Here is a 25,081-nt window from a genome sequence, read left to right on the forward strand (position 1 = left end):
ATAAACTAAACATTTAATATTGTTCTATCCAAAATGACTTAATAAATGTCATTCTCAATTCTTTCTATGTAGTTATGTGTACCCCTGCTATTGGTTCAAGATAGTTGAAAGAGAATTAAAATCTCATCTTCTGTAGTGGGAGGATCATAGCCAATGGCCTATGAAAAAAAACCAAGAGGTAGCACTATGAGCATTTGTTCTGGAAATGAAGTGGGGGTGGGTAGGGACAGAACTGCTCTCTTTTGTAATAAATTTTGAGAACTTTTAATTCTTTAAACCATTCCTTGAAAATTAAGCCCTTAGACATCCATTTTTATGATAAATTAACTTCTATCCATCTAGACTTGTACCAGCTGTCTGCTGTCTTTGGGAAAGTTGAAAAATAATCATGCAAATCATTTTCTGTAGGTATTCTTGCAGAATAACAGCTGAGGAAATCATACTCATATTTAACCTTGATGAAAATAAAATAAAATTTGTTTAAGGAAGATTTTAAGCTGTCAGATGACCTTGGGATTTACTGTGGAATTTTCTTAAATTACTGGTATTCTTAATTCTTTCTCCTAAAAATCATATGTAAAGATAATTACAGTTGACCCTTGAACAACACGGATTTGAACTGCAAGTGTCCACATACTTGTAGATTTTTTTCCATAAATACATACTACAGTACATGATCCACAGTTGGTTGAATGCTCGGATGTGGAACTGCTGATATGGAGGGTCAGAGAGCCAGAGGGCCAACTGTAAAGTTATACTCAAATTTTTGACCCTCGGGGATTGGTACCCCTAGCCTGCGTGTTGTTCAAGGGTCAACTGTACTTATTAATAAGAGAATTCTTGTTGAAATTTTCCTGAGCTATTTTAATGAGTGAGTCCTTAACAAAATGATTCTTAAACTTTCTTTTTCAGATTTTGTTATGCCTGTCAGGGGGAATTGAAAGACCAACATGTAAGTTCATGTGCTTTGTAAATATTAAGTATTGTACAATAAATATTGAAGAAATAGTATTATAAGTTTTCAATGGATTGTTGAAGACCAGGCTCATATCAGGTTATTCCTCAGAAGTATAACAGTAGGTAGAGATAAAATGGGAGCTATTACAAAGAGTTGTTTTGTAATTCTGCATTCTAATTTTGCTATAAAGATATTTTAGTACTTTGTCTTCAGTTTGCAAGCTAAACTGAAATACTGAAATATTAGTTTGGAAATACTAAAAGTTTTTTTCTCTATGTTGTACTTTAGGCACTCATAACTTATGGAAGTTACCATTTAAGGTGACCACAGACCAAAGGTTATTCCCCCATTATGCCACTGAGAAAATACTTTTAAAAATTTTGATGGGGCCAATTTGAACATATAAACTTATATAAAGTTGCAAATAAGATAGATCATTGTCTAGTTTTAATTTTTTGTTAATTTAGTTACATGTCCATATTTAAAACTATACTTTATAAACTATATAAAATATTAGTTGAAAGGATGGCTTGTTTTATTCTACTCTCACATTTCATAAAACAGTTGTATCGGAGTTTCCTGGTGGTCTAGTGGTTAGGATTCGGTACTTTCACTGCCGTGGCCCAGGTTCAATCCCTGGTTGGGGAACTGAGATCCCACAAGCCTTGAGGCATGACAGAAAAAACCCCCCAAAACCCAAATGTATATATATAAAACCAATTAAAAGAAAACAATTTTATTAAGTTTTACATGCCTCTTTGACATCAGTAGCTGCATCCTCACTAGAACCACTTTTTGACTCATTTGAAAGTTTTTAAGAAGACACCATCTTTTTAAAAATAAATTTATCTTATTTTTATTTATTTTTGGCTGCATTGGGTCTTTGCTGCTGCGCGCGGGCTTTCCCTAGTTGTGACGAGCAGGGGCTGTTCTTTGTTGCAGTGCAAGGGCTTCTCATTGCGGTGTCTTCTCTTGTTGCAGAGCACGGGCTCTAGGTGCGTGGGCTTCAGTAGTTGTGGTGCATGGGCTCAGTAGTTGTGGCTCGCGTGCTCTACAGTGCAGGCTCAGTGGTTGTGGCACACGGGCTTAGCTGCTCCGTGGCATGTGGGATCTTCCCAGACCAGGGCTTGAACCCGTGTCCCCTGCATTGGCAGGCGGATTCTTAACCACTGCGCCACCAGGGAAGTCCCCAAGGGACTTTAAGGACTCAAAAACGAAGTTATTCCCTCATTTCTTTTTTTTTCTTTTATAAATTTATTTATTTTATTTATTTATTTATTTTTGGCTGCATTGGGTCTTTGTTGCTTTGCGCAGGCTTTCTCTAGTTGCAACGAGCAGGGGCTACTCTTTGTTGCAGTGCACGGGCTTCTCATTGCGGTGTCTTCTCTTGTTGCAGAGCACGGGCTCTAGGCATGCGGGCTTCAGTAGTTGTGGCACGTGGGCTCAGTAGTTGTGTCTCGTGGGCTCCAGAGCGCAGGCTCAGTAGCTGTGGCACACGGGCTTAGTTGCTCGCAGCATGTGGGATCTTCCGTGGACCAGAGATCGAACCCATGTCCCCTGCATTGGCAGGCGGATTCTTAACCACTGAGCCACCAGGGAAGCCCCCTCCCTCATTTCTAAGGAATAATTTTTTGGAAAAAATTAATTGCCTTCGATTTGAGAATATATAGTACATTGGAACTAATAAAGTTGGTAGGTGAGTAGGGAAAAAGTGATAGAGATATAAAAGAGCAGAGCAACTTGAATGTCTTCTAACTATGCTGTACTTAACTTTTGGAAACTACTTTTTAAATTTAGTTTTCTTCTTTTCACTGCAGGTCTATGTTTGCACTGTGTGCCAAAATGTTTTTTGTGTGGACTGTGATATTTTTGTTCATGACTCTCTCCATTGTTGTCCTGGCTGTATTCATAAGATTCCAGCTCCTTCAGCTATTTGATTCCAGCATATAATACACATTGAATGTGTTAAAAAGACATTTGCGACTGTAAATAAAATGATTCTTTAGAAGAAACTCCAGTGAAGAACAGTTCGAAAGGAAAGTCTGATCTAAGAAACCTATTACTTTAAAGCTTCCTCTGTAATGATTGGTAAAGTATTTACTTAATGGTGTATATCTAATACCACCATTTTGGTGGTTTGTTATCTGAGACTGGCTTACCTTTTATAGTTCAGGTTAATGAACTATCCTTGTTAGCCTCACTCAGGTTCATACCCAGGGACTGTTTAACTTAATCCCCCTCAACTTTCCTACCCTGGGTCATCAGAAAAATGTAGGTGAGAATGTATGATGAGGTCCATGTTTCAGGTTCAATGAAGATATACTGTTATAGGCAGGACTCTTTCTAGGGTATATCCTTCTGAGAGTGAATCAGGTTTCCATAGCAAAGGTATGTTTATTTTAAATCTGTGAACTTTAGTCACTCTAGATTGAGTTTAACTATGATATTCATGATTTTATAAATAACAATTCTTAGTGAAGAATGTTATCAGTAAAGACAATGTAATCCCGCCCTGGAGAGTCTATTCAATAAATCTTGGAGGAAGCCCAGGAATATGCATTATTTTCAGTTTTTTATATATATGTGTATATATATATATATATATATATACATATATATACACACACATATTCTTTTTCAGATTCTTTTCCCTTATAGGTTATTAGAAAGAATATGTATTTTTAGCAGCACATGTGTGCATACACACACTAAGACATAATTTGACCAAAGTACAGATCTTTCTCCCAAGAGTCATACTCTCTGCACCTAGACCCAAATGGTTCTTTACAAGTAAACAGACTTCGGCTCTAGGTAACCAAATTAACTGCTGTCTTCCTTCCTTTTGCTCTGTCCAAAAGAGGTATCAGTGGCTTGAAGGAGATGCCTTTAACATAATCAGAATATTTTATCTCCCCCTACTTGAATTAAAAGAAAGGCCATGAGTAGGCACCTCTTGAAAAGTTACTTAGAAATATATTAGACACACACTCACAGTACTGTATATAAAAGGGACATTGAGTGCCTTTTTGGGGGCTGCTTTATCTCTTTCTACAATTTTGGGTTTTATTTGTATACTTGATAAGGTTAAGGTGAATATTTTAGTTAGATGTAAGGAGGAATTTCCAGTCTCAAAATTATAGAGAGGGCTTCCCTGGTGGCACAGTAGTTAAGAATCTGCCTGCCAGTGCAGGGGACACAGGTTTGAGCCCTGGTCCGGAAAGATCCCACATGCCGCGGAGCGACTAAGCCCATGAGCCACAGCTACTGAGCCTGTGCTCTAGAACCCACGAGCCACAACTGCTGAGTCCATGTGCCGCAACTACTGAAGCCCACACACCTAGGGCCTGTGCTCCGCAACAAGAGAAGCCACCACAATGAGAAGCCCGCACACCGCAACAAAGAGTAGCCCCCACTCGCCGCAACTAGAGAAAGCCCGCGCGCAGCAGTGAAGACCCAATGAAGCCAAAAATAAATAAATTAATTAATTTAAAAAAAATTATAGAGAAAATCCTGGTTTGTTTAAGATTATAGAAATAAAAATGGTGATCTAATAATACTGTTAGTTCTGGCCTTAGTTTCCCTCATGGAACTCCACAGTATACTACAATGATGAAGGAAACTTTTTAACATTAGGAATCTTTCTGAATAGTTTGTCTTTCTGAGTTCTGTTGGATTAGAAAATTCCTTAAAGCTTAAAATTCATTATGAAAATTAGATTTATTTTAAATACTTTTGAATGTATACATTTCACTTCATATTCTTTTTATTTTCCTGAAAGTCATTTTGTTTTAACTGAAGCATTTAGTCCATTTATATTTAATGTGCCTACTGATACATTTTGGTTTAAATCTATCTTACTTTGTGCTATTTGTTTCAACTACTCCATCTTCATTTTTCTCTTCTTTCTTGCCTTTTTTTGTTTGTTTTTTAAAATTTATTTTATTTATTTTGGGCTGCATTGGGTCTTTGTTGCTGTGCACGGGCTTTCTCTAGTTGCGTTGAGTGGGGGCTAGTCTTCATTGCGGTGCGCAAGCTTCTCATTGCGGTGGCTTCTCGTTGTAGAGCACGGGCTCTAGGCACATGGACTTCAGTAGTTGTGGTACATGGGCTCTAGAGTGCAGGCTCAGTAGTTGTGGTGCACGGGCTTAGTTGCTCTGCGGCATGTGGAATCTTCCTGGACCAGGTATCAAACCTGTGTCCCCTGCATTGGCAGGCAGATTCTTAACCACTGTGCCACCAGGGAAGTCCCTCTTGCCTTTTTTTGGATTGCTTGTTTCCCACCATTCTTTGTTTTCCTAAACTAGTTTGGAAATTGTATACTGTATTTTTATTCTTTTAGCGGTTATTCTAGAAATTACAGTACACGTAATTCCTCAACTTGGGTCCTCTAGAAAGTAGAACCTCAGGCAAAGGTGAAAGTATTGTTGCTTTATTTGGGAGATGCAGATCTAGGGAAGTATGGGTAAGGAAAAAAAGGGAAAGTGAGACAAGGAAAAACAATATGTTATCACAGTCGCCAGGCTTGATGACAGACTGTGAAGAGTCATAGGAGTCTCCCAGCAAGTGTGTTCACTTAGAGTTTGGGACTTCTCCAGAAGGTTTATAAAGAGAAGCTGCCCCTCTGCACAGTCTATCGAAGGGAGGAGGGGAGGGTAATGCAATTTCCTAACTTCTTCCATTTCCCACTAGCCAAGGCTTGCCACACAGGGCTGTGTCATCTGGTCCTTTGGTACCTGCTAAGGGAGCCAGCTGTCAGGCTCAGTGGTGTGGCGTTGCAGCCAACTCTGGAAGGTCAGATAGGCTTGGTGTAGTTCAGTTTGGACTCCAGCCCGCTCAGGAAGCTGGGCAAAGGCAGCAGCAGTGCAGAGGAGGAGGCGGGCAGCACCTTGGAAAGAAGGGCATGGCCAAGAGAATCTGAGGAAGCACTGCTTCCAGTACTCCTTCATAACATCAAAACCTAAAGTTAACTTGTACCTTTACCCTCCCCATGGATAACACATTTAACCTCACTTTCCTCCTTCCTCACTTATTTACTATCATTGTTGTACGTTTAATTCTTTTGGTGTTTCACTAGACATTTATATTTGTTTTAATCAGTTAGTGTTTATTAAGATTTAATCACATATTTACCACTTTCATGGCTCTTGATTTATTCTTACATCTCAGATCTGTTGAGGATCATTTTTCTTTGACCTGAAGTACATTCTTCAGAATATACTAGTGTTCAGAGTATATAGTATGCTACCTGTTATGTAAGGAAGAAGGAAAAATAATATATATTTGTCTTAGCAAAAAGAAACAGTGGAAAACAATAGAGAAAGTCGATGAAACCAGAAGTTGGTTCAACAAATTGACAAATATTTTGCTAAGTTGACCAAGGGAAAAAAAAAGAAGACTCAAATTACTAAGATCGAGTGAAAGAGGAGACATCACTATGGACCTTACAAAAATAAAGATTGTAGGGGAATACTACAAACAGCTGGGGAAAAGAGTGAATTTTAATGGCTGTTCAACTCTGTGAACATACTAAAAACCACTGAATTATACACTTTGAATAAGTTATGTTACATGGTACATGAAGTATATCTCGAAAGCTGTCTTTTAAAAAAATGAGGGAATTCTCTAGCCGTCCAGTGGTTAAGACTCTGCGCTTCCATTGCAGGGGGTACGGGTTCGATCCCTGGTTGGGGAACTAAGATCCCACAAGCTGCGCCACGTGGCTGAAAAAAAAAAAGTTTTTTTAAATAAAAAGAAACACTGGAAGAATACATAGGGAACTAATAAAAATGGTTGCCTGGGGTGGTGGTGTAGCACAGTGGAGAGTAAGAATTATTTTTAAATATTTTTATATAGTTAAAAATTTTAAGCCCTGTAAATGAATTAAGTATTCAAAAATAATAAAACTTATGGAATCCTGGGAAGTTGTATTGAGGGAGATGAAAGTAATGTAGCTAATGTTAGCTGTTAGTTGAGGGCCTGAAAGCAATCATGTTCATCAAATAAGGTAATAGGTATGGAACTGGAGGTTGGAGGGGAACTGTAATAAAATTTCTTTTTCATTTATTTGGGTCATAGTGCAAACAATACATTTCCGCCTATATGTGGCAATATGTGCACTGTTTCTGTTTGTTGTGACCTTGTTTGCCCTTGAGAATAACTACAAGGTGAAGATTGCAGTATCATCTGGAGGCTGAAGAAGAGAGATAATTAGATTAAAAGCATGTAAGTCCTGTATTTAAGAAGCACAGGCGACCCACTGTATATCTGAGTACATGCCATAATCAAAACACTAATGTATGTTGAAACAGTGCGGGAACAACAGGGCTTCTGCAGCTCGGAATGGCAGTAGGGAAGAAGAACTGTAAACATTTTGTAAGATTTCTCAATACTTTGTGAAATTCCTCATGTTTGTGGTCCTATCTGTGTTCAGCTGTGTGTATCTCTGTAATGATCGGCAAATTTATAACATGAAATAATTTCTTGAGTGGTGAGAAGGAAGGGTACAACCAGCCCTTGGGAAGTGGGGCGGTAGAATCCCATGATCTTTAGTAGGTGATAGAGTTTAGACGAAAGGGCAAGAAGTTTGAGTCCCTGAGGCCTATAGTAAGGAAGAAAAGGGCACAGGAGATTGTCATTCTTCTGGGAAGTAGCCTCGGGGGTGTCCTAATACCCCTTTTGGGTCCAGTTCTATAAGAATAGAAGAGTCATTATTTTCTTCCCACATTTTCTAATTCTCTTCTTGGGAGACCGATGGGGTCCTTATGGGATTTAAATTCTTGATTTCACGTGACTAAATTGTTATTTGAGTCTCACCTCAGGCCAGACCCTGGAAGTAATGCACAGTTTGTTCATTTATTCATTAATTCACTCAACAAACCTTGTACACCTGCTGTTTGTCTGATGAGACCCTAGCCGTCAGGATATAGACACCAAGAAGAAGACACAAACCCTAACCTTGTGGCTCTGTGACCCTCCCAGTCTAAGAGGGAGACCTTTAAAGATGTCAGTGTGGGGACTTCCCTGGTGGTCCAGTGGTTAAGACTCTGCACTTCCACTGCAGGGGCCATGGGTTCGATTCCTGGTTGGGACACTAAGATCCCACCTGCTGCGTGGCGCAGCTAAAAAATAAAAATAAAAAAATAATTAATTAAAAAAAAAAAGTGTGAAAGTGCTAAGGGAAAAAAATCCCCAAAGGAAGAGAAAATTTGGGTAGCCAAAAACAAATACTCACAAATGTCCACTATACGATCTGAAAGAGAGGATTTGATGTTTTGAGTTTTAAAATAATACTATTTTCAATGACTTTTTTCAACCGAAACAAATACACACCTAGAGAGCAGTACAATTTAGCCATTTTAGGACATCAGTATGTATCTCATTGTGGCTTTAATTTAATGGCTTAATGGCTATTCATATATCTTCTTTGGTAAGGTGACCAAATCTCTTGCCCATTTTTAAATCGGGTTGTTTAGTAGAGGGAGGATTCTGGGGTGGTGCCTGTCAGCACCAGTGTCCTCATGGTGGAATGAGCTCCCCAAATGGCTGCCACCAGCATCTCTGATCCAGGGAGTGATCGGAGAGATGTGAGGGGGCACCGCCATGCCTGTGAGGGACAGCCAGTGACGTCATGGCTGGCCATCATCTGTGAGACATCTTGTCACATGAGGATAGGCACATGTGTTTCTCTGACATTGAGGGCTTCTCCAGGGTAAATCTTGGCTCCCCAATCTGTTCTCCATAAAGTAAAGGGCTTAGGTTCAGGTCACACTCATGTGGCTTTTCATCAGAATTTTTAGCCATAATTTTGATCAATCAGCTTTAAAATCGCCTAATTTTCAAACATGAATTGAAAACCAAGGATCAGTACACATTTGAGGAAAGCTGGTAATGTGAAAAATGAACAAAAAGGTAAATGGTAATTAGCCTTGGAGGAAACATCATTCAGGAGGCAGGTGAACTTTATTTGTATTAGTACTGATAAAGATAATTTGTATTTCGGGACCCACAAAATGGCCCGACCCAATTCACAAATCTAAACCCAAGTCAGCCTGCACTTATAGGAAACACCTGTCAAGGAAACCTAATATAAACCAATCACAATCCCCCAACTCAGCTTTACGTAGTTTGCCTGACCCTAGAAAACAGGACCTGCTAGACGTATAATGAATCCCCGACCTCCTAGCCCATCATGCCTCTTCTCTATAAAACCCACTCTTTCCCCCCATCCCTCTGGAGCAGTGCTGACACTGTGCTCCCCCCAGTCTATGGATTGCTTTCCCTTGACTAAAGGACAACAAACTCATTATTAAGTTGTTTTAATTTTGTCATTTGACAGTATAGGAGAGGTTCATGAAAGATTGCGTTGGCTAAAAAAATCAGATCTTGTGAAAATAAGAGACAACAAGAAAGAGCTGTGGGAAATTGAAAATATAATTGCTGAACTTAATAATTACTGTTGGTGGGACTTCCCTGGTGGTCCGGTGGTTAAGACTCCACGCTCCCAATGCAGGGTGTCCAGGTTCCATCCATGGTCAGGAAACTAGATCCTGCGTGCCGCAACTGAGATCCCGCGTGCCCCAACTGAAAGATCCCGCATGCCGCAACTAAGACCCGGTGCAGCCAAATAAATAAATATTAAAAAAGGAATTTTTATTGGAAAGTTGGAAGATAATGAAGAGGAAACCTCCCAGAAAGTAAAGCCAAAGCACAGGAGAATATGTGAGCAAAAAAAAAAAAGATAAGAACTTCAGTGGTAAATTCCCATCTGAATAATGGGAATACCAGAAAGAGGGAAAAGAGAATAGTAGGCAGTAGGGAATTACCAAAGAAATTATAGAAGATAATTTCCCAGGGCTGATGGAGGCCCACACGTTCAGCTTGAAACAAGTCCACTGAGTCCAATGAATGTAGAAAGACCCACACTGAGACACAATAACTTTGAAATTGTATAACCCACAGATAAAAGAGAAAATCCTGAAAGATACCAGAAAGATGGAAACTGCCGCCAAAGAAATAAGACTTATACTAGCACCAGAAACATTAACTAATCTTAAATTATTTAGAATAAAACACTTCTGCTGTGGGACTTGGTAGGTTTTGTGAGGCCTTTTGGTTCCTGACTAAGCCCTGCTGACTCAGCACCCTAGACCATTTACTGGTGATTTCCCAGAAAACTGCAACTTGTTTTGAGTTTCGGTTCCTCAAATATGTTCTCACTGCTTCCCATTAAAAGACAAAGAGAGCATTCATGTTTACACTATGCATTGTCCTTCCATTTGACTGGGGCTCTGGATAAACCTCTAGGTAAGTAAATTACCATCTCTGGCAAAAGTGCTTTTCTTCCACACCTAAACTTATGACTCTCTTATTTCTCTTACTCTTGTTTCTCTCTTTGGAGGCAAGAGGACAGGCACTGGAGTCATACGGGTGTGGATTTAAACCCTCTGCACTACACAGCAGCATCACTGGTACTCTTAGCACTTGTAATTAATGAGCATGAAACCTGGAGAGGGCCTTGGAGATCTTCTCTCCTCCTGGAAATGGCCCGGATACCAGCAGAACTGACCACTGAACTTTGCTGTAGAAGTGCAGGATTGATTCCAGCTGGTTTGTTGCCACCCTGTGCTTATTTATCTCCAGGGAGGCCTGGAGCCATGGTGTTGTCTGTTGACCAAACCTAAATGAAACATACTAACTAGCAATGAATGTAGCCCTGTGCTAGGATCTGAGAGACCAGGGGGCAGCCCGTACCATCTTGTTTGAGACTGGTCAGGCATCCTACTCTGGGCCACGTGACTGGAGTGGCATAAAAGACCCCTCCTCAGGTGACAGTGTGGTTTCCCTGAGACCAAGGTACCTTGCACATATCTAGGTGGTTCATTACCTAAAATGAAGCATGTCCTGAACAATGGAGAAAGGGTTCTAGAAACTGGGGCTGGAGTCTGAGACCTCTCTGATGTTTGCCTGTATTTTTGTACCTTATCCTCTACCTTTATTAGATTCTGAAGTAAGTGCTGTGTAGAGGCTTGTGAGTTTTTTCAGTTATCTGACCCTGTGTACTTGCTGAAGATGGCAGTGTGAATGGGATAATGGGAACAATTTTTTGTTTTCTTAAAAAAATTTATTTATTATTTGTTTACTTATTTTGGTTGCACCGGGTCTTAGTTGCGGCACGTGGGATCCTTTTTTTTTTTTTTTTTTTTTTTTTAGTTGTGGCATGCGGACTTAGTTGGAGCATGCATGAGGGATCTAGTTCCCCCAACAGGGATGGAACCTGGGCCCCCTGCATTGGGAGCGCGGAGTCTCACCCACTGGACCACCAGGGAAGTCCCAGGAACAGTTTTTTGTTTTTTTTTTTTTTTGGCGGTATGCGGGCCTCTCACTGTTGTGGCCTCTCCCGTTGCGGAGCACAGGCTCCGGACGTGCAGGCTCAGCAGCCATGGCTCTTGTGGAGCACAGGCTCCGGACGCGCAGGCTCAGTGGCCATGGCTCACGGGCCCAGCCGCTCCGCGGCATGAGGGATCTTCCCGGACCGGGGCACGAACCCGCGTCCCCTGCATCGGCAGGCGGACTCCCAACCACTGCGCCACCAGGGAAGCCCGGGAACAGTTTTTGACTTAATTTAAATGCTGGCTCTCGCTTTGTTTAGGAGAAGAAAAGATGAAAAGTGGGAGAAAGATGTAGAACCACTGATGCCAGGCTGGCTGCTGAAGCCATCCTGGTTTGAATTTGCCCTAGTACTATAATTATTCATGGGAAGAAAAGCACAGCAATCGAATTTTTTTTTTGCTATTTTAAAAAATTTATTGAAGTATAGTTGATTCACAATGTTTCAGGTGTACAGCACAGTGATTCAGTTATATATATATATCTTTTTTTTAAGATTCTTTTCCCATTATAGGTTATTACAAGATATTGGATATTGAATATAGTTTCCTGTGCTATATAGTAGATCCTTGTTGTTTATCTATTTTATATGTAGTAGTGGGTATCTGTTAATCCCAAATTCCCAATTTATCCCTCCCCCGCCCCCAGCAATGGAATTTAAAGGTGATAGACCCAGAGCCAGAAGAAGCAGCTAAATGGGTTAAAACAGAAATATGGACAGAGGGGAAGTCAGCCAAGAATAGTGAGGCAAATAAGGAAGGCCTCAGCAGCCAGCCTGGCATCCTGGTTCTAAATCTCTTTCCCACTTTTCATGGTTTGGGCTGTTCTGGCAAAAATGAAAGTACTAAGAAAGAGCCCTAGGCTGCCAAGTCCACCAAGCTTTGGCCGGTTCCTTCTGTAAAGGGAAGGAACATGATACCAGAGGGAGAATTGGGCAGATATTTCTTTTGTTTGGAATGTGACCCTCATCTGATATCTACTAAAGGGACGCTACGGGAGAGGGCATGAAGAGACAACTGAAATGAAGGAGCTCTTCAGTCAAAAAGCCAAGTAACCTTGTGGACTGATAGAGCTTCCTGAGGAACCATTGCTGAAATGTACTGAACATATTAGTGACAAAGGAGCTCTTTTCCTTGCATTAGGTACTGCCAAATGAAGGGCATGCTTGGGCTTAATCAAGATCTTCAATTAGCTGCAACTTTTGCAGAAATGTGGGTAGATGGGCAAATCTAAATCAGCTGAGCTGGATTAAGGCAGGGCACATAGAGCAAAGCTGGTAGAGTGGAAATATCCAACTCCACCTGTAGGTATTAAATGGAATACCTTGTTGATTCTTGAAATGTTGAGAATGCAAGCACGCATCTTTGAACTTGTTATATGATGATATGGGTATCCGCTATTTTATGCCTTTAACTTAAGTGACAATTGATGCTGTGATAAGGGGGCCTCCAGCTGTTTGGACTCCATAGGTGACCTTACTGTTGAGGGCAGGATAAAGATCTGCTGTCACAGACCTACTAGCATATTTGCTCTGAATTGGGCTAAATGATGAGCAGAAGATCAATGTTATTCAGAAGAAAAAACAGAAAAAATAAAGGGGTGAAACAAACCTCAGGACTAGTGAACCAGGTGGCGATGTTCATGAACATTTTCTTTCCCTTTTCAGGAAATGGCCGCCCAGGAGAAAGCCCCTGACGAGAGGATTTCCCAGTTTGATTATGCTTTGCTCCCGGAGCTGTCTGTTCTTCTAGGCATAGATATGCTTCAGTATGTAAAGAAACTAGAAGAAGAGCAGCAGAAAGAACGAGAAAAAATGCAAAAATGCTTTAATTCCCAAATGCGTAGTGAAGCAAAAAGGTTAAAGACTTTTGTGACCTATGAGGCCTACAGTGCATGGACACCCCAGGAGATGGCAGCGGCTGGGTTTTATTTCACTGGCATAAAATCTGGGGTTCAGTGCTTCTGCTGTAGCTTAATCCTCTTTGGTACCAGCCTCCAGAGACTCCCCATGGAAGACCATAAGAAGTTCCATCCGGATTGTGAGTTCCTTTTGGGCAAAGATGTTGGTAACATTGCCAAGTATGATATAAGAGTAAAGAATCCAGAGAACAAGTTGAGGAGGGACGACAAAGCAAGATACCAAGAAGAGGAGGCCAGACTCAAATCCTACAAGAAATGGCCATTTTATGCCCAAGGGACAGCCCCAAGGGAGCTCTCAGCTGCTGGCTTTGTCTATACTGGTAGGTTGAAGCCATTTTCTGAAATATTTTGCTGGAATTAAGTTTAGGTTCCATATTTCAGTTGCAATATTTTGTAAATCTTTCCTCACTTGGTCAATGTGTTATATTAGGTATAAGGTCTCTTTTATTAAAATTCAACTTCAGTAATTTCACTTTAGCTTTATTTTATGTGTAGTACAACATGTCAATTTACCAAAAATATATAAAAAATAAGAAAGTGACTTTTTCTAACATTTTGGACCTCAGACAATACTTGACTGGATTTCTAAGGCCCTGAAAACAACCTGTGAGGTCAGCCTGACCCCAGTCTCCTTCTCACCCATCCTCCTTTTGCTGCTCTGAAATGATCTTTCTTTGATTCTTTTAATTGCAGCAGTATTGTAGGGTTTTTGTTTTTGTTTTAACCTTAAAGCTAACTCTAACATATAGGGCAAGTTGCATTTCAGAAAATTATACTTTGTTTGAGTTATCCTAGCCACGCCATAAATGTTATGACAGATCTGAGTGAGAATTGTGATAACAAAAACAGCTATCATTTACTGAGTACCTACTTGATGCTAGGCACGGATTAAGCACTAATACTAATCTGACAAACTTGCCCTTTTCCCCCATTTCACAGTTGACTTCATTGAGGCTCAAAGAGTTTAAGAAATGTACCTAAGGATAACCAACATGGACCTACTGTATAGCACAGGGAACTCTGCTCAATGTTATGTGGCAGTCTGGATGGGAGGGGAGTTTGGGGGACAATGGATACATGCATATGTATGGCTGAGTAGCTTTACTGTGCACCTGAAACTATCACAACATTGTTAATCGGGTGTACTCCAATATAAAATAAAAAGTTTTTTAAAAAAGAAACAAAATATTTCAATTCATCTCAGGTACACTGCATAGTGCTTGGCACACAGTGTATGTTGGATATATGAAATGTTAATTGTTACTATTGTTAATTAATTAATAGCAGAAGCTGAAGAAATTCACCTTGATGGTGTTACCCAAGTTGGACCCAAGAAGAAAATTTAACAGATTTCTGGTATAGAATTCCCCAGATGTCACAGTGTGCTTATCACTTATTTCTTCAAGATGTTATAGTTAATGTCCTAATTGACATAGAGACTGAAGCAGAGTAAGACGCAGAAAAAACGGATCTTTCTGTCGTGTTCAAAAAAGTTGGAGTCTGTAGTTTGATTGTAATTTGCCTACCAGTTTGTGTACCATTTACATCTCAAAATGCCTTAAACCTCAAGTAAGTTTTCTTCTTAGTTTTGAAAGCTAGTGAGTTGATCCCTTTGTAGTTCCCCTAAAAACAGTTGTCAGAAAAGAAAAATATACTTGTCAAATACAAATGTCAAATGTGAAGAAAAAAAAAAGAAGAAATGTGCCTAAGTTTCCACTGAAATTTCATAGCAAAGCTGCAGCTTCGGTCCTCTAACTGCGCTTTACTTCATGAGTGTGGGGGATTCCTCTGCTTCCCCACTACTTCAGTGGGCATACTGAGTCCAACAGCTTAGAGTTCTGTGTGTGCCACATCTGAGAGGTGGGGTCCCAGGCTTCAGAAATGGTCACTTAGGGCAGTGGGGCTGTGGATGAGGATTCAGCCAGATGAGAGTGTGAGTGGGCAGATGGGATGGAGCGTGTCTCATTCATGCACAGAGCAGTCAACTTCTGGAGACACCCCTTCTGGACCATCCCATGGCTCTGTTGCCAGGCAATCTAAGTGTCTTCCTTCATATGCAGGTAAACGTGACACTGTACAGTGCTTTTCCTGTGGTGGCTGTTTAGGAAATTGGGAAGATGATGATGATCCCTGGAAGGAACATGCCAAGTGGTTCCCCAAGTAAGTAGATAAATATTTTTTGCTTGTAATTTTTTTTTAAGACAAAACAAAACTAAAGGCAAGAGTCACCTTTCCAGAGTAGAACCTTCAGTTTTGATCTTTCTCTCTCCTAAATTGGAGCACTCCAGGATTTATTCAAGAAAGAAAACCCTGATGATATCGTGAAAATTTTTAATTATATAATTTCAAAATAGTTTCTTACTGTTTTATTATCCAAAATACTAAGATATGTTTTGCCAAGTATAAGTTTCAGGATCTGCCTTAATAAACGTGAATAATTTGCATAGGGATGATGTAAAATGGTACATAAAGGAAGTTGGAAAGTAAGACAATGTTTAAAACATTATTACAAATGGTTTCATGCACTGCTGAATATATACCAAATGAAAACATTGTATTTCAAAAACTCAGTACGAGTTTTGATTATTACAGTGGTCTTGAGTTCTCTGCCTAGAAAATGAAGTGCTTTTAAAAATTATTTCTAATGTTACGTTTACTAGTATTTTCTACGTGACTCTGTATCTACCAAATACAGATTCATTCCTTTAACAATTTTTAAAACTTTCATTTTGGAAAATTTCATATACAAGTAGAGAGAACACTTATCAACACATGGCCAAATCATATTTCATCCATCTCTCACCCACTGCTTCCCCAGAAATAAAAATAACCAAATTATTTTAAAGCAAATCCCAGACATCATATAATGTCACTTGTTGATATTTTAGTATATAACTCTAAAATATAAAAATATTTTAAAGAAACATAACCACAGTATCATTCTGTCTTCTAAAGAGGATTAACAGTAATTCCTCAATAACATCAAATATCTGAGACAGTGTTCAAATGTCCACATCCCCCCACCTCACTTTCTCTTTGCCATTGGTTGATTTGAATCAGGATCCAAACAAGGTCCATACATTACATTTAGTTGATATATCTCAAGATTTTTAATTTACAGATTTCCTCCTCCCTGACTTTTTCTTGTCACTTACTCATGAAAGGAGCCATGTAGTCTGTCCTGTAAAATTGCCTACACTCTATGTTTGGCTGAATGTTTCTGTGGTGTCATTTAACATGTTTCTCTACTTCCTGTATTTCCTATAATCTAATAAATGGATCTAGCAGTGTGCTTCGGCTCATAGTTTATTTCTTTAACATATTTGTCATACACCTACCACATGCAAAGAAGTTTCTGGTTGGATCATAGGTCCAAAACAACTGGGCTGTTCTTTAGGTTTATAAGTCATCTTTCACATGGACAGCCATGCTCACAAAAATGGAAGTATGTCTGATATGTTAAGTGAAAAAAGCAGTATGCAAAATAATGTGTAGTATAAGCCTTTAAAACCATTCAACCTGTATATGGACTTGTTTGAAATATATATAGAAAAAGTTAAGAAAATATACAAACCAAACAATCGAACTCTTGAGGTTTGGGTTTGTCAGGAGATGAGGTGGAGAGGGACTTTCATATTTTACTTTGTTCACTTCTATCTTGTTTAAATTCTGGGAAACAAATGTTTATTTCTTTTATGGTTGAAAAGAAAGTGAGGGAGTGAGAGGGAGGAAGGGAACAAAGGAGAGAAGGAAGAGGGGGAGAGAGAGAGATGGAGAGGGAGATTGGAAAGGGAGGGGAGCTCTTCCTGACAAGCAGATGAGACAGTTATAGGGATACAGGAAGCCAGATGGTTAAATACTTTGAATGTCATTCTGGTTCCTTGACCAATCAAGAATAGACACCCAGCCAATCATACTGAGTGTGTTGGCAGTGAACCACATGGGTGTGTACTGAGTGAATATCAGCCCTGGCTCTTGGGCACCTGTTGTAGCTGTAGCCTCAGCCAATGCTTCACTTATTCTCATGGCCACAATGCTTAGTGTCACTGGGTTATCCACTGGACAACTCCCAGCAGCACCATTCACATCCACCATCATGTGATGGTCTAACACCAACAAGAGTTGCACATCCTGTCTCAGGTGGCCCTGGTACACCTCCTCTGACGTAGGACTGAGGGAAAGGTGAGAAGCTTAGGGAGAAGATGTGAGTCCAGCACTCAGCTCCAGAGGTGGAAGGAGCTAAGGTCCGCTGCTATCAATACAAAGGTCAGGGCAGAGCACAGAGGCTCACAGATACACAGAGCCGGCCGCTTGCTGACCCCCGTTACTGACCCTCTGAGTCTCGTGTGTAAAAATGAAAATGATAATCCATAGCTGGTAGCGTTGTTATAAGGGTGATAAGTAAAGTATATGGAGCAAATGCCTTGTAAAAACTCCCGTGTATTCCATGACCGTTTCACCTTCCACCTGTTTGTCATCATGAGCACCTGCTTAGCCAATACATTCCAGAGCTGGAATTAGAGCTAAGAATTCCCCAGTTTCTTGTTGGTTGTGCTCTAACCTTAGCTGTTTGGGCATCAATTTTGGCTTTGTTTGCTGCTTTTATAAACTATGGACACAATGTCTGAGTCTGCTCCTACTCTTTAAAACGTAGTACTCAGTGAACTAAATAATTGTAAATAAATAAAATAAGCTGATCTTTATTGTATTTTTTTAAACATTATATATATATATTTGTAATTTATTTGTAATTTATTTTATTTTTGGCTGCGTTGGGTCTTCGTTGCAGTGCACGGGCTTTTCATTGCGGTGGCTTCTCTTGCTGCAGAGCACGGGCTCTAGAGTGCAGACTCATTAGTTGTAGCTCGCGGGCTCTAGAGCACAGGCTTCAGTAGTTGTGACACATGGGCTCAGTAGTTGTGGCTCGCGGGCTTTGTTGCTCCGTGGCATGTGGGATCTTCGTGGATCAGGGCTCGAACCCGTGTCCCCTGAATTGGCAGGTGGATTCTTAACCACTGCGCCACCAGGGAAGCCCTTTGTTGTTTTTTTAAAGAAGTAATGTCTATCGAGCACCTTCTCAGTCCACACTAAGCATGTGGGGAGGGCCCCATCCGTCATGTGCTATGTGGATTGTGTACGAATTTGGGTTGCGTACAGGTTTGGGGCACTCCTTGGAAGGATCTGTACATCTAAAACCTGGGGACCTTAGCTACCCAGAGTGGTGGCCCTGGAACAATATATGACTCACCTAGTGGAGTTCACTTTCTCATGTCTGTACAAGAGAACAGTGGCAAGATTGATCACTTCCCGTTAGTGGCAGAACTGGGACTAACATTCTGGCCTCCTGACTCTCAGCCCTCATGTTACTATAACATCACTAGAAAGGAACCTTAAATTTGAATGAGAGAGATTTTTTTAAAGTTAACTTAAAAATTGCTTCTGTTTTGTGGAAAGGAATGTGGTTTTTTGTTTGTTTGTTTGTTTTTTGCGGTTCGCGGGCCTCTCACTGTTGTGGCCTCTCCCATTGTGGAGCACAGGCTCCGGACACGCAGGCTTAGCGGCCATGGCTCACGGGCCCAGCCACTCCGCGACATGTGGGATCTTCCCGGACCGGGGCACGAACCTGTGTCCCCTGCATCAGCAGGTGGACTCTCAACCACTGCGCCACCAGGGAAGCCCAGGAATGTGTTTTTAAAATGTATTCCATATGCTCTTTTAAAAAAATTCAATTTATTAATTTCCATTGTATTTTTTTACAGAGTAGTGATATATGTTTTTCAGTGGATGAAATTTATTATTGTTTGTTATCCTTACTGCCAGTAACTTTAATTTAACCACAGGAACTAGATATAGTCACCATAGTTTAATTTAACAAAAAAACCCCTCCACTCTATATGTTACTGTAAATCTGTCTCTTTGATTGAATTATATTTTGTTTCAAGAGAGAAGATAATATGAAGATTTAGTTTTAAGTTATTATACATGTTGTTAATGGAAATAATAATTATATGAGAATAATGATAATTGTCATAAGTTTTGGGGTAAATTTTTTGACAGTTTTATCAGAGTAAAATAAAATTGAGCAATTTAAAGCATACATGCAATAAGTTTTAACAAATGTTCATTGTGTCACTGCGGTTATATAAAGATACAGGACATCTCTATTACAGTATCAGGGTAAATTTTGATTCTGTTTATTAATTATAGATGTGAATTTCTTCAAAGTAAGAAATCCTCAGAGGAAATTACCCGGTATATTCAAAGCTACAAGGGATTTGTTGGCGTCACGGTAATTTACAATAGCAAATTTTTTCTCAAGTTGGCTTTTGAGTACCTAATATCTGAATGAGAAGGGGGCGGCATCACTCTTTTGTCATGGGCTCTCCTTCTTTCTTCTTCCCTTATTTCATTCCCCTACCTCTCATTGGGCAGATTGAAGAAAAGCATGTTCTCTTGGTCAACTAGAGTCCTTAGAATTTTTTTTCAGGGCTGCCTTTTGATTGGTCTGTCTGCCTTCCTGGTAGTCTTCCCCTCTTTGACTGAAGTCACCTCCGCTAGCTTCCCTTGGCCACCCCCATCTGAGTGCCCGCATAAGACATTCAGACCACTGCACACTGCCCACAGCGGGCCTCAGAGCTGGTTACTTTATGCTCTATCGGGAAGGCTTCCCTAGTGACAGGTGATGGGAAAACCCAGCTTAAATTGCTTATGCAAAAAAAGCGAATTTATTGGCTAACACGACTCAGATGAGAACCCTGCAGAAAACATGGCCTGAAAGTGGGGGAGGAGTGTTTCTTCAGATAGCAATCTGGGTGCAATTTTCAGAGAAGAATCAGTTACTCAATACCTAACCACCCTTCTGAATCCAGTTTCCTTCCTATATCTCATACTTCTCATTAGTCAGAGGACCTCTGTGATATCTTGTTGTAACTTAGCTTTTGAGTTGGATCTCTGGAAAAACCGACCCGGAGACGGCTTCCTGTTGAGTACAAATAAACATTCACAGTTTTTTTTTCTTCCCTTTACACTGCATAAAAAATTACAACATTAATAGAAATAATAATTAAAGGAATAATTCTCTAACAACACTGCCAGTCAATCCAATGAAACTCTTCATTTGGGGGCAGGGTTGAAGGAGGGAGTTCTTTTAATTTTTATTCATAGATAGTTGTATGCTCCAAGTCGATAACTTGAATTTTTAAAAATTGAGGTATTGATGCACAATATTTGTTTCAGGTGTACAACACAATGATTCACAATTTTTAAAGGTTATACTCCATTTATAGTTACTATAAAATATTGGATATGTTCCCTGTGCTGTACATTAGATACTTGTAGCTTATTTGTTTTATACATAGTTGTTTGTAGGATAACTTGAGTTTTAATTTTCTTCAGGGAGAACATTTTGTGAATTCCTGGGTCAAGAGAGATTTACCTATGGCTTCAGGTAAAGATTCAGACGTATTTCAAAAAGCTTTGCTTGTTTATTTCTTCTTTTGCTTTTTTTTTTCAGCCTAATTTTTTTTTAACCCCTCCATTTTCCTCCTTATTTTATGGTGCCATAGTAATTTTTTTAAAAACCATTTCATTAGAGTTTCTGGTCTCCTGGAGTGACTTAGTTTTTTTTTTTTTTTTTTTTGGCTGCCCCACACAGCATGTGGGATCTTAGTTCCCAGACCAGGAATTGAACCCATGCCCCTTGCATTTGGAGCGCAGAGTCTTAACCACTGGACCACCAGGGAAGTCCCGTGACTTAGTTTTTTAACATAAAAGAGCATAGGGAAATATGTCAGGGTTGGGTCCTTGACTGAATTTCCTTCAAAACAATTAAGGTTTCTGGATAAAATGGTTTTGAAAACATTCTTAAATGGATCAGTGTCTGTTAAGAAATGAAATGTGAAATAATAGAAAATAAGTATTGGTCTCTGCCCCTAGTTCCTGGCACAGAGCTCCTAAAATCCATGTAATTTTCTAAGTGATAATATCACGAGGTGCATCTCTTGTTCTAATATTGTATCTTTGACGCTGTCCCTGACACAGGGCTCCTAAAATCCTTGTAAACTCCTAAGTGATAAGAACACTGGGAGCGTCTTTGGTTTCTAATGAGGTGATTCTGGGTGAGCTCCTGGATGGCTTCTGGATGGGAGCTGGTCACTGGAAAGAGCAAGCCATGATTAGAAGCTTGGAATTTTCAGCCCCACCCCCTATTCTTCAGAGCAGGGAGAGGGGTATAAATGGAGTTAATGATCGATCATGCCTGTGTGAGGAAGCCTCCATAAAAATCCCAATAGTACAGGTTTCCAGGAGCCTTCAGGTACGGGAACACATCCACACTGGGAATGTGACACATTCCAGCTCCATGAGGATAGAAGCTCCCAGATCTCACTCTATGAGCCAGTTCATCTGGCTGTTCATCGGTACCCTTGATCATATCCTTTACTAAACAAACATAAGTGTTTCTCTGAGTTCTGTGATCCACTCTAACAAATGAAATGGGGTAGGAGCAGTGTTATGGGATTGAGCCTTTAACCTGTAGGATATGACACTACTAAGTAGACAGTGTTGAAACAGAGTTAAATTGTAGGACACCCAGCTGGTGTTGCAGAGAATTGTTTACTGGGAGAAAACCCCCATACATCTTGTATCAAAAGTATCGTGAATGTGATGGTAGTGTGAGAGTAAAGGAGACACACAGGAGGAAAAGACTGAGGTTTTTCCAGTACATTAAGTCATATTCCAGTTAAAACTCAAGTGACAGCAGGAATCCTGGGGCTCAGTGGAATAATGAAGCAAGCTTTCATCTTAAGGAATTTTGCAGTATCTACTTTTATTAACATATTTAATAAACATAAGTTGGTTTTCAAATCCTCAAAGGGTGCAGAAGACAGGAACCAAACCCCAGGGCCAGCCCAGTGTGGAAAGTCATAGAAACCACCGCATAGAGTGGACACCCAAAGGGCAAGAAACAAATCTGCCTGCTCTTAAGGGAGCTGCAAGGAAAATTTGCCTTTCTCAAATCTGATACTAACTTGGGGTGGAAGGGAAGCTCCTCTAGCTTTTTCTTGCTTTATCCTGATGCTATATGATGAAAAGATAATTAGAAAATATTTTATTATAAAAAAATTTGAATCCATATAGAAATAAGACCATAGTAAATCCCCACCATGCATCCACCACTCTGCTTCAACATGTGGTCAGTCTGGCCTTTCCTGTTTCTTCTTTTCTAATCCCCTCCTTCAATTATATTGAAGCAAATGCCAAACATATCATTCTGTCTGTAAATATGAAAGGATAACTCAAACACTGATACTTGCAATATCAAAGCTTGCTGGTCTCACCATACGCTTTTTATTCAAGTGTGTTGCAATGGCAGCATCTTTGCTAATGAAGAACTCCGACTGGACTCTTTCAAGAACTGGCCCCAGGCATCCCCTGTGGGAGCTGCAGCTCTGGCCAAAGCAGGTTTTTTCTACATAGGTGAGTCAGCAGTTTGCCCCAAGCTCTTGCCTTGCTGCCCATTTAAACCCCACATACACTTCATGATCCTGGGCTCGTATTTAACTAAGCTCAACAATCTTTTCTTTTCATTATTCTTTTTTCTTTAAAAAAAAATTATTTATTTATTTAGGCTGCGCCAGGTCTTAGTTGCAGCGCATGGGATCTTCACTGTGGTGTGCGGGATCTTTTTTTTTAGTTGCGGCATGTGGACTTCTTAGTTGTGGCATGTGAACTCTTAGTTGTGGCATGCGTGTGGGATCTAGTTCCCCTACCAGGGATTGGACCCGGGCCCCCTGCATTGGGAGCGCCGAGTCTTACCCACTGGACCGCCAGGGAATTCCCTCATTATTCCTTATATATTCCTTTTCCTTTCTGTGTCAGATGGCCATACCTACCTTAAGAGGAGCTGGGACGTTTAACTTTTTTTCTGGGTAGCAATGTGCCCAGCTGAAAATTGGGGTCTCTGTTACTATGGAAGAATGAGCGATAACTAGGAGTGTGGATAGCGGTTTTTGCCACAAACTCCTTGGAAGAGAAAGTAAGGAAATTCCTTTTAATGATTCCTAAGCATATAGAATCTTCCATCAGTTCATAGTATTCTCTCTTGAGCTGCTGGTCATCAGGGAGTTTCACTCTGTAATGCACAAAGAGCGGGCATGTTCCCCTCAGCTAAACCTCTGCCTGAGGTACAATAAGGTGAAAGGATATTGTGTCCTTCCTGGGAACCTTGCTGGCCTTCTTCAGACCAAACACACATGCTAAGTTACACAATGATTCACAATTTTTAAAGGTTATACTCCATTTATAGTTACTATAAAATATTGGATATGTTCCCTGTGCTGTACATTAGATACTTGTAGCTTATTTGTTTTATACATAGTTGTTTGTAGGATAACTTGAGTTTTAATTTTCTTCAGGGAGAACATTTTGTGAATTCCTGGGTCAAGAGAGATTTACCTATGGCTTCAGGTAAAGATTCAGACGTATTTCAAAAAGCTTTGCTTGTTTATTTCTTCTTTTGCTTTTTTTTTTCAGCCTAATTTTTTTTTAACCCCTCCATTTTCCTCCTTATTTTATGGTGCCATAGTAATTTTTTTAAAAACCATTTCATTAGAGTTTCTGGTCTCCTGGAGTGACTTAGTTTTTTTTTTTTTTTTTTTTTGGCTGCCCCACACAGCATGTGGGATCTTAGTTCCCAGACCAGGAATTGAACCCATGCCCCTTGCATTTGGAGCGCAGAGTCTTAACCACTGGACCACCAGGGAAGTCCCGTGACTTAGTTTTTTAACATAAAAGAGCATAGGGAAATATGTCAGGGTTGGGTCCTTGACTGAATTTCCTTCAAAACAATTAAGGTTTCTGGATAAAATGGTTTTGAAAACATTCTTAAATGGATCAGTGTCTGTTAAGAAATGAAATGTGAAATAATAGAAAATAAGTATTGGTCTCTGCCCCTAGTTCCTGGCACAGAGCTCCTAAAATCCATGTAATTTTCTAAGTGATAATATCACGAGGTGCATCTCTTGTTCTAATATTGTATCTTTGACGCTGTCCCTGACACAGGGCTCCTAAAATCCTTGTAAACTCCTAAGTGATAAGAACACTGGGAGCGTCTTTGGTTTCTAATGAGGTGATTCTGGGTGAGCTCCTGGATGGCTTCTGGATGGGAGCTGGTCACTGGAAAGAGCAAGCCATGATTAGAAGCTTGGAATTTTCAGCCCCACCCCCTATTCTTCAGAGCAGGGAGAGGGGTATAAATGGAGTTAATGATCGATCATGCCTGTGTGAGGAAGCCTCCATAAAAATCCCAATAGTACAGGTTTCCAGGAGCCTTCAGGTACGGGAACACATCCACACTGGGAATGTGACACATTCCAGCTCCATGAGGATAGAAGCTCCCAGATCTCACTCTATGAGCCAGTTCATCTGGCTGTTCATCGGTACCCTTGATCATATCCTTTACTAAACAAACATAAGTGTTTCTCTGAGTTCTGTGATCCACTCTAACAAATGAAATGGGGTAGGAGCAGTGTTATGGGATTGAGCCTTTAACCTGTAGGATATGACACTACTAAGTAGACAGTGTTGAAACAGAGTTAAATTGTAGGACACCCAGCTGGTGTTGCAGAGAATTGTTTACTGGGAGAAAACCCCCATACATCTTGTATCAAAAGTATCGTGAATGTGATGGTAGTGTGAGAGTAAAGGAGACACACAGGAGGAAAAGACTGAGGTTTTTCCAGTACATTAAGTCATATTCCAGTTAAAACTCAAGTGACAGCAGGAATCCTGGGGCTCAGTGGAATAATGAAGCAAGCT

At 40.2% G+C, this 25,081-nt stretch overlaps 1 protein-coding gene across 3 annotated transcripts in view; it reads left to right on the forward strand.

Moving 5' to 3' along the window:
* Positions 1-25,081, forward strand: part of LOC102986844 (general transcription factor IIH subunit 2) — a 69,208-nt gene that overhangs the window by 17,306 nt on the left and 26,821 nt on the right. The window contains exons 15-20 of one of the 3 annotated variants that reach the window (XM_024121115.3): positions 913-952; positions 13,011-13,584; positions 15,325-15,424; positions 19,472-19,553; positions 20,660-20,711; positions 22,622-22,741. In XM_024121115.3, the coding sequence (XP_023976883.1) occupies positions 913-952; positions 13,011-13,584; positions 15,325-15,424; positions 19,472-19,553; positions 20,660-20,711; positions 22,622-22,741 (968 nt within the window). Of the gene's footprint in view, positions 1-912; positions 953-2,775; positions 3,528-13,010; positions 13,585-15,324; positions 15,425-19,471; positions 19,554-20,659; positions 20,712-22,621; positions 22,742-23,686; positions 23,732-25,081 lie in introns of those variants that run through there. The other 2 variants (XM_007129960.4, XM_024121106.3) reach the window with 2 other exon arrangements.

This window comes from Physeter macrocephalus, chromosome 8 (genome assembly GCF_002837175.3).
Source record: "Physeter macrocephalus isolate SW-GA chromosome 8, ASM283717v5, whole genome shotgun sequence".
NCBI classification, from domain to species: domain Eukaryota; kingdom Metazoa; phylum Chordata; class Mammalia; order Artiodactyla; family Physeteridae; genus Physeter; species Physeter macrocephalus.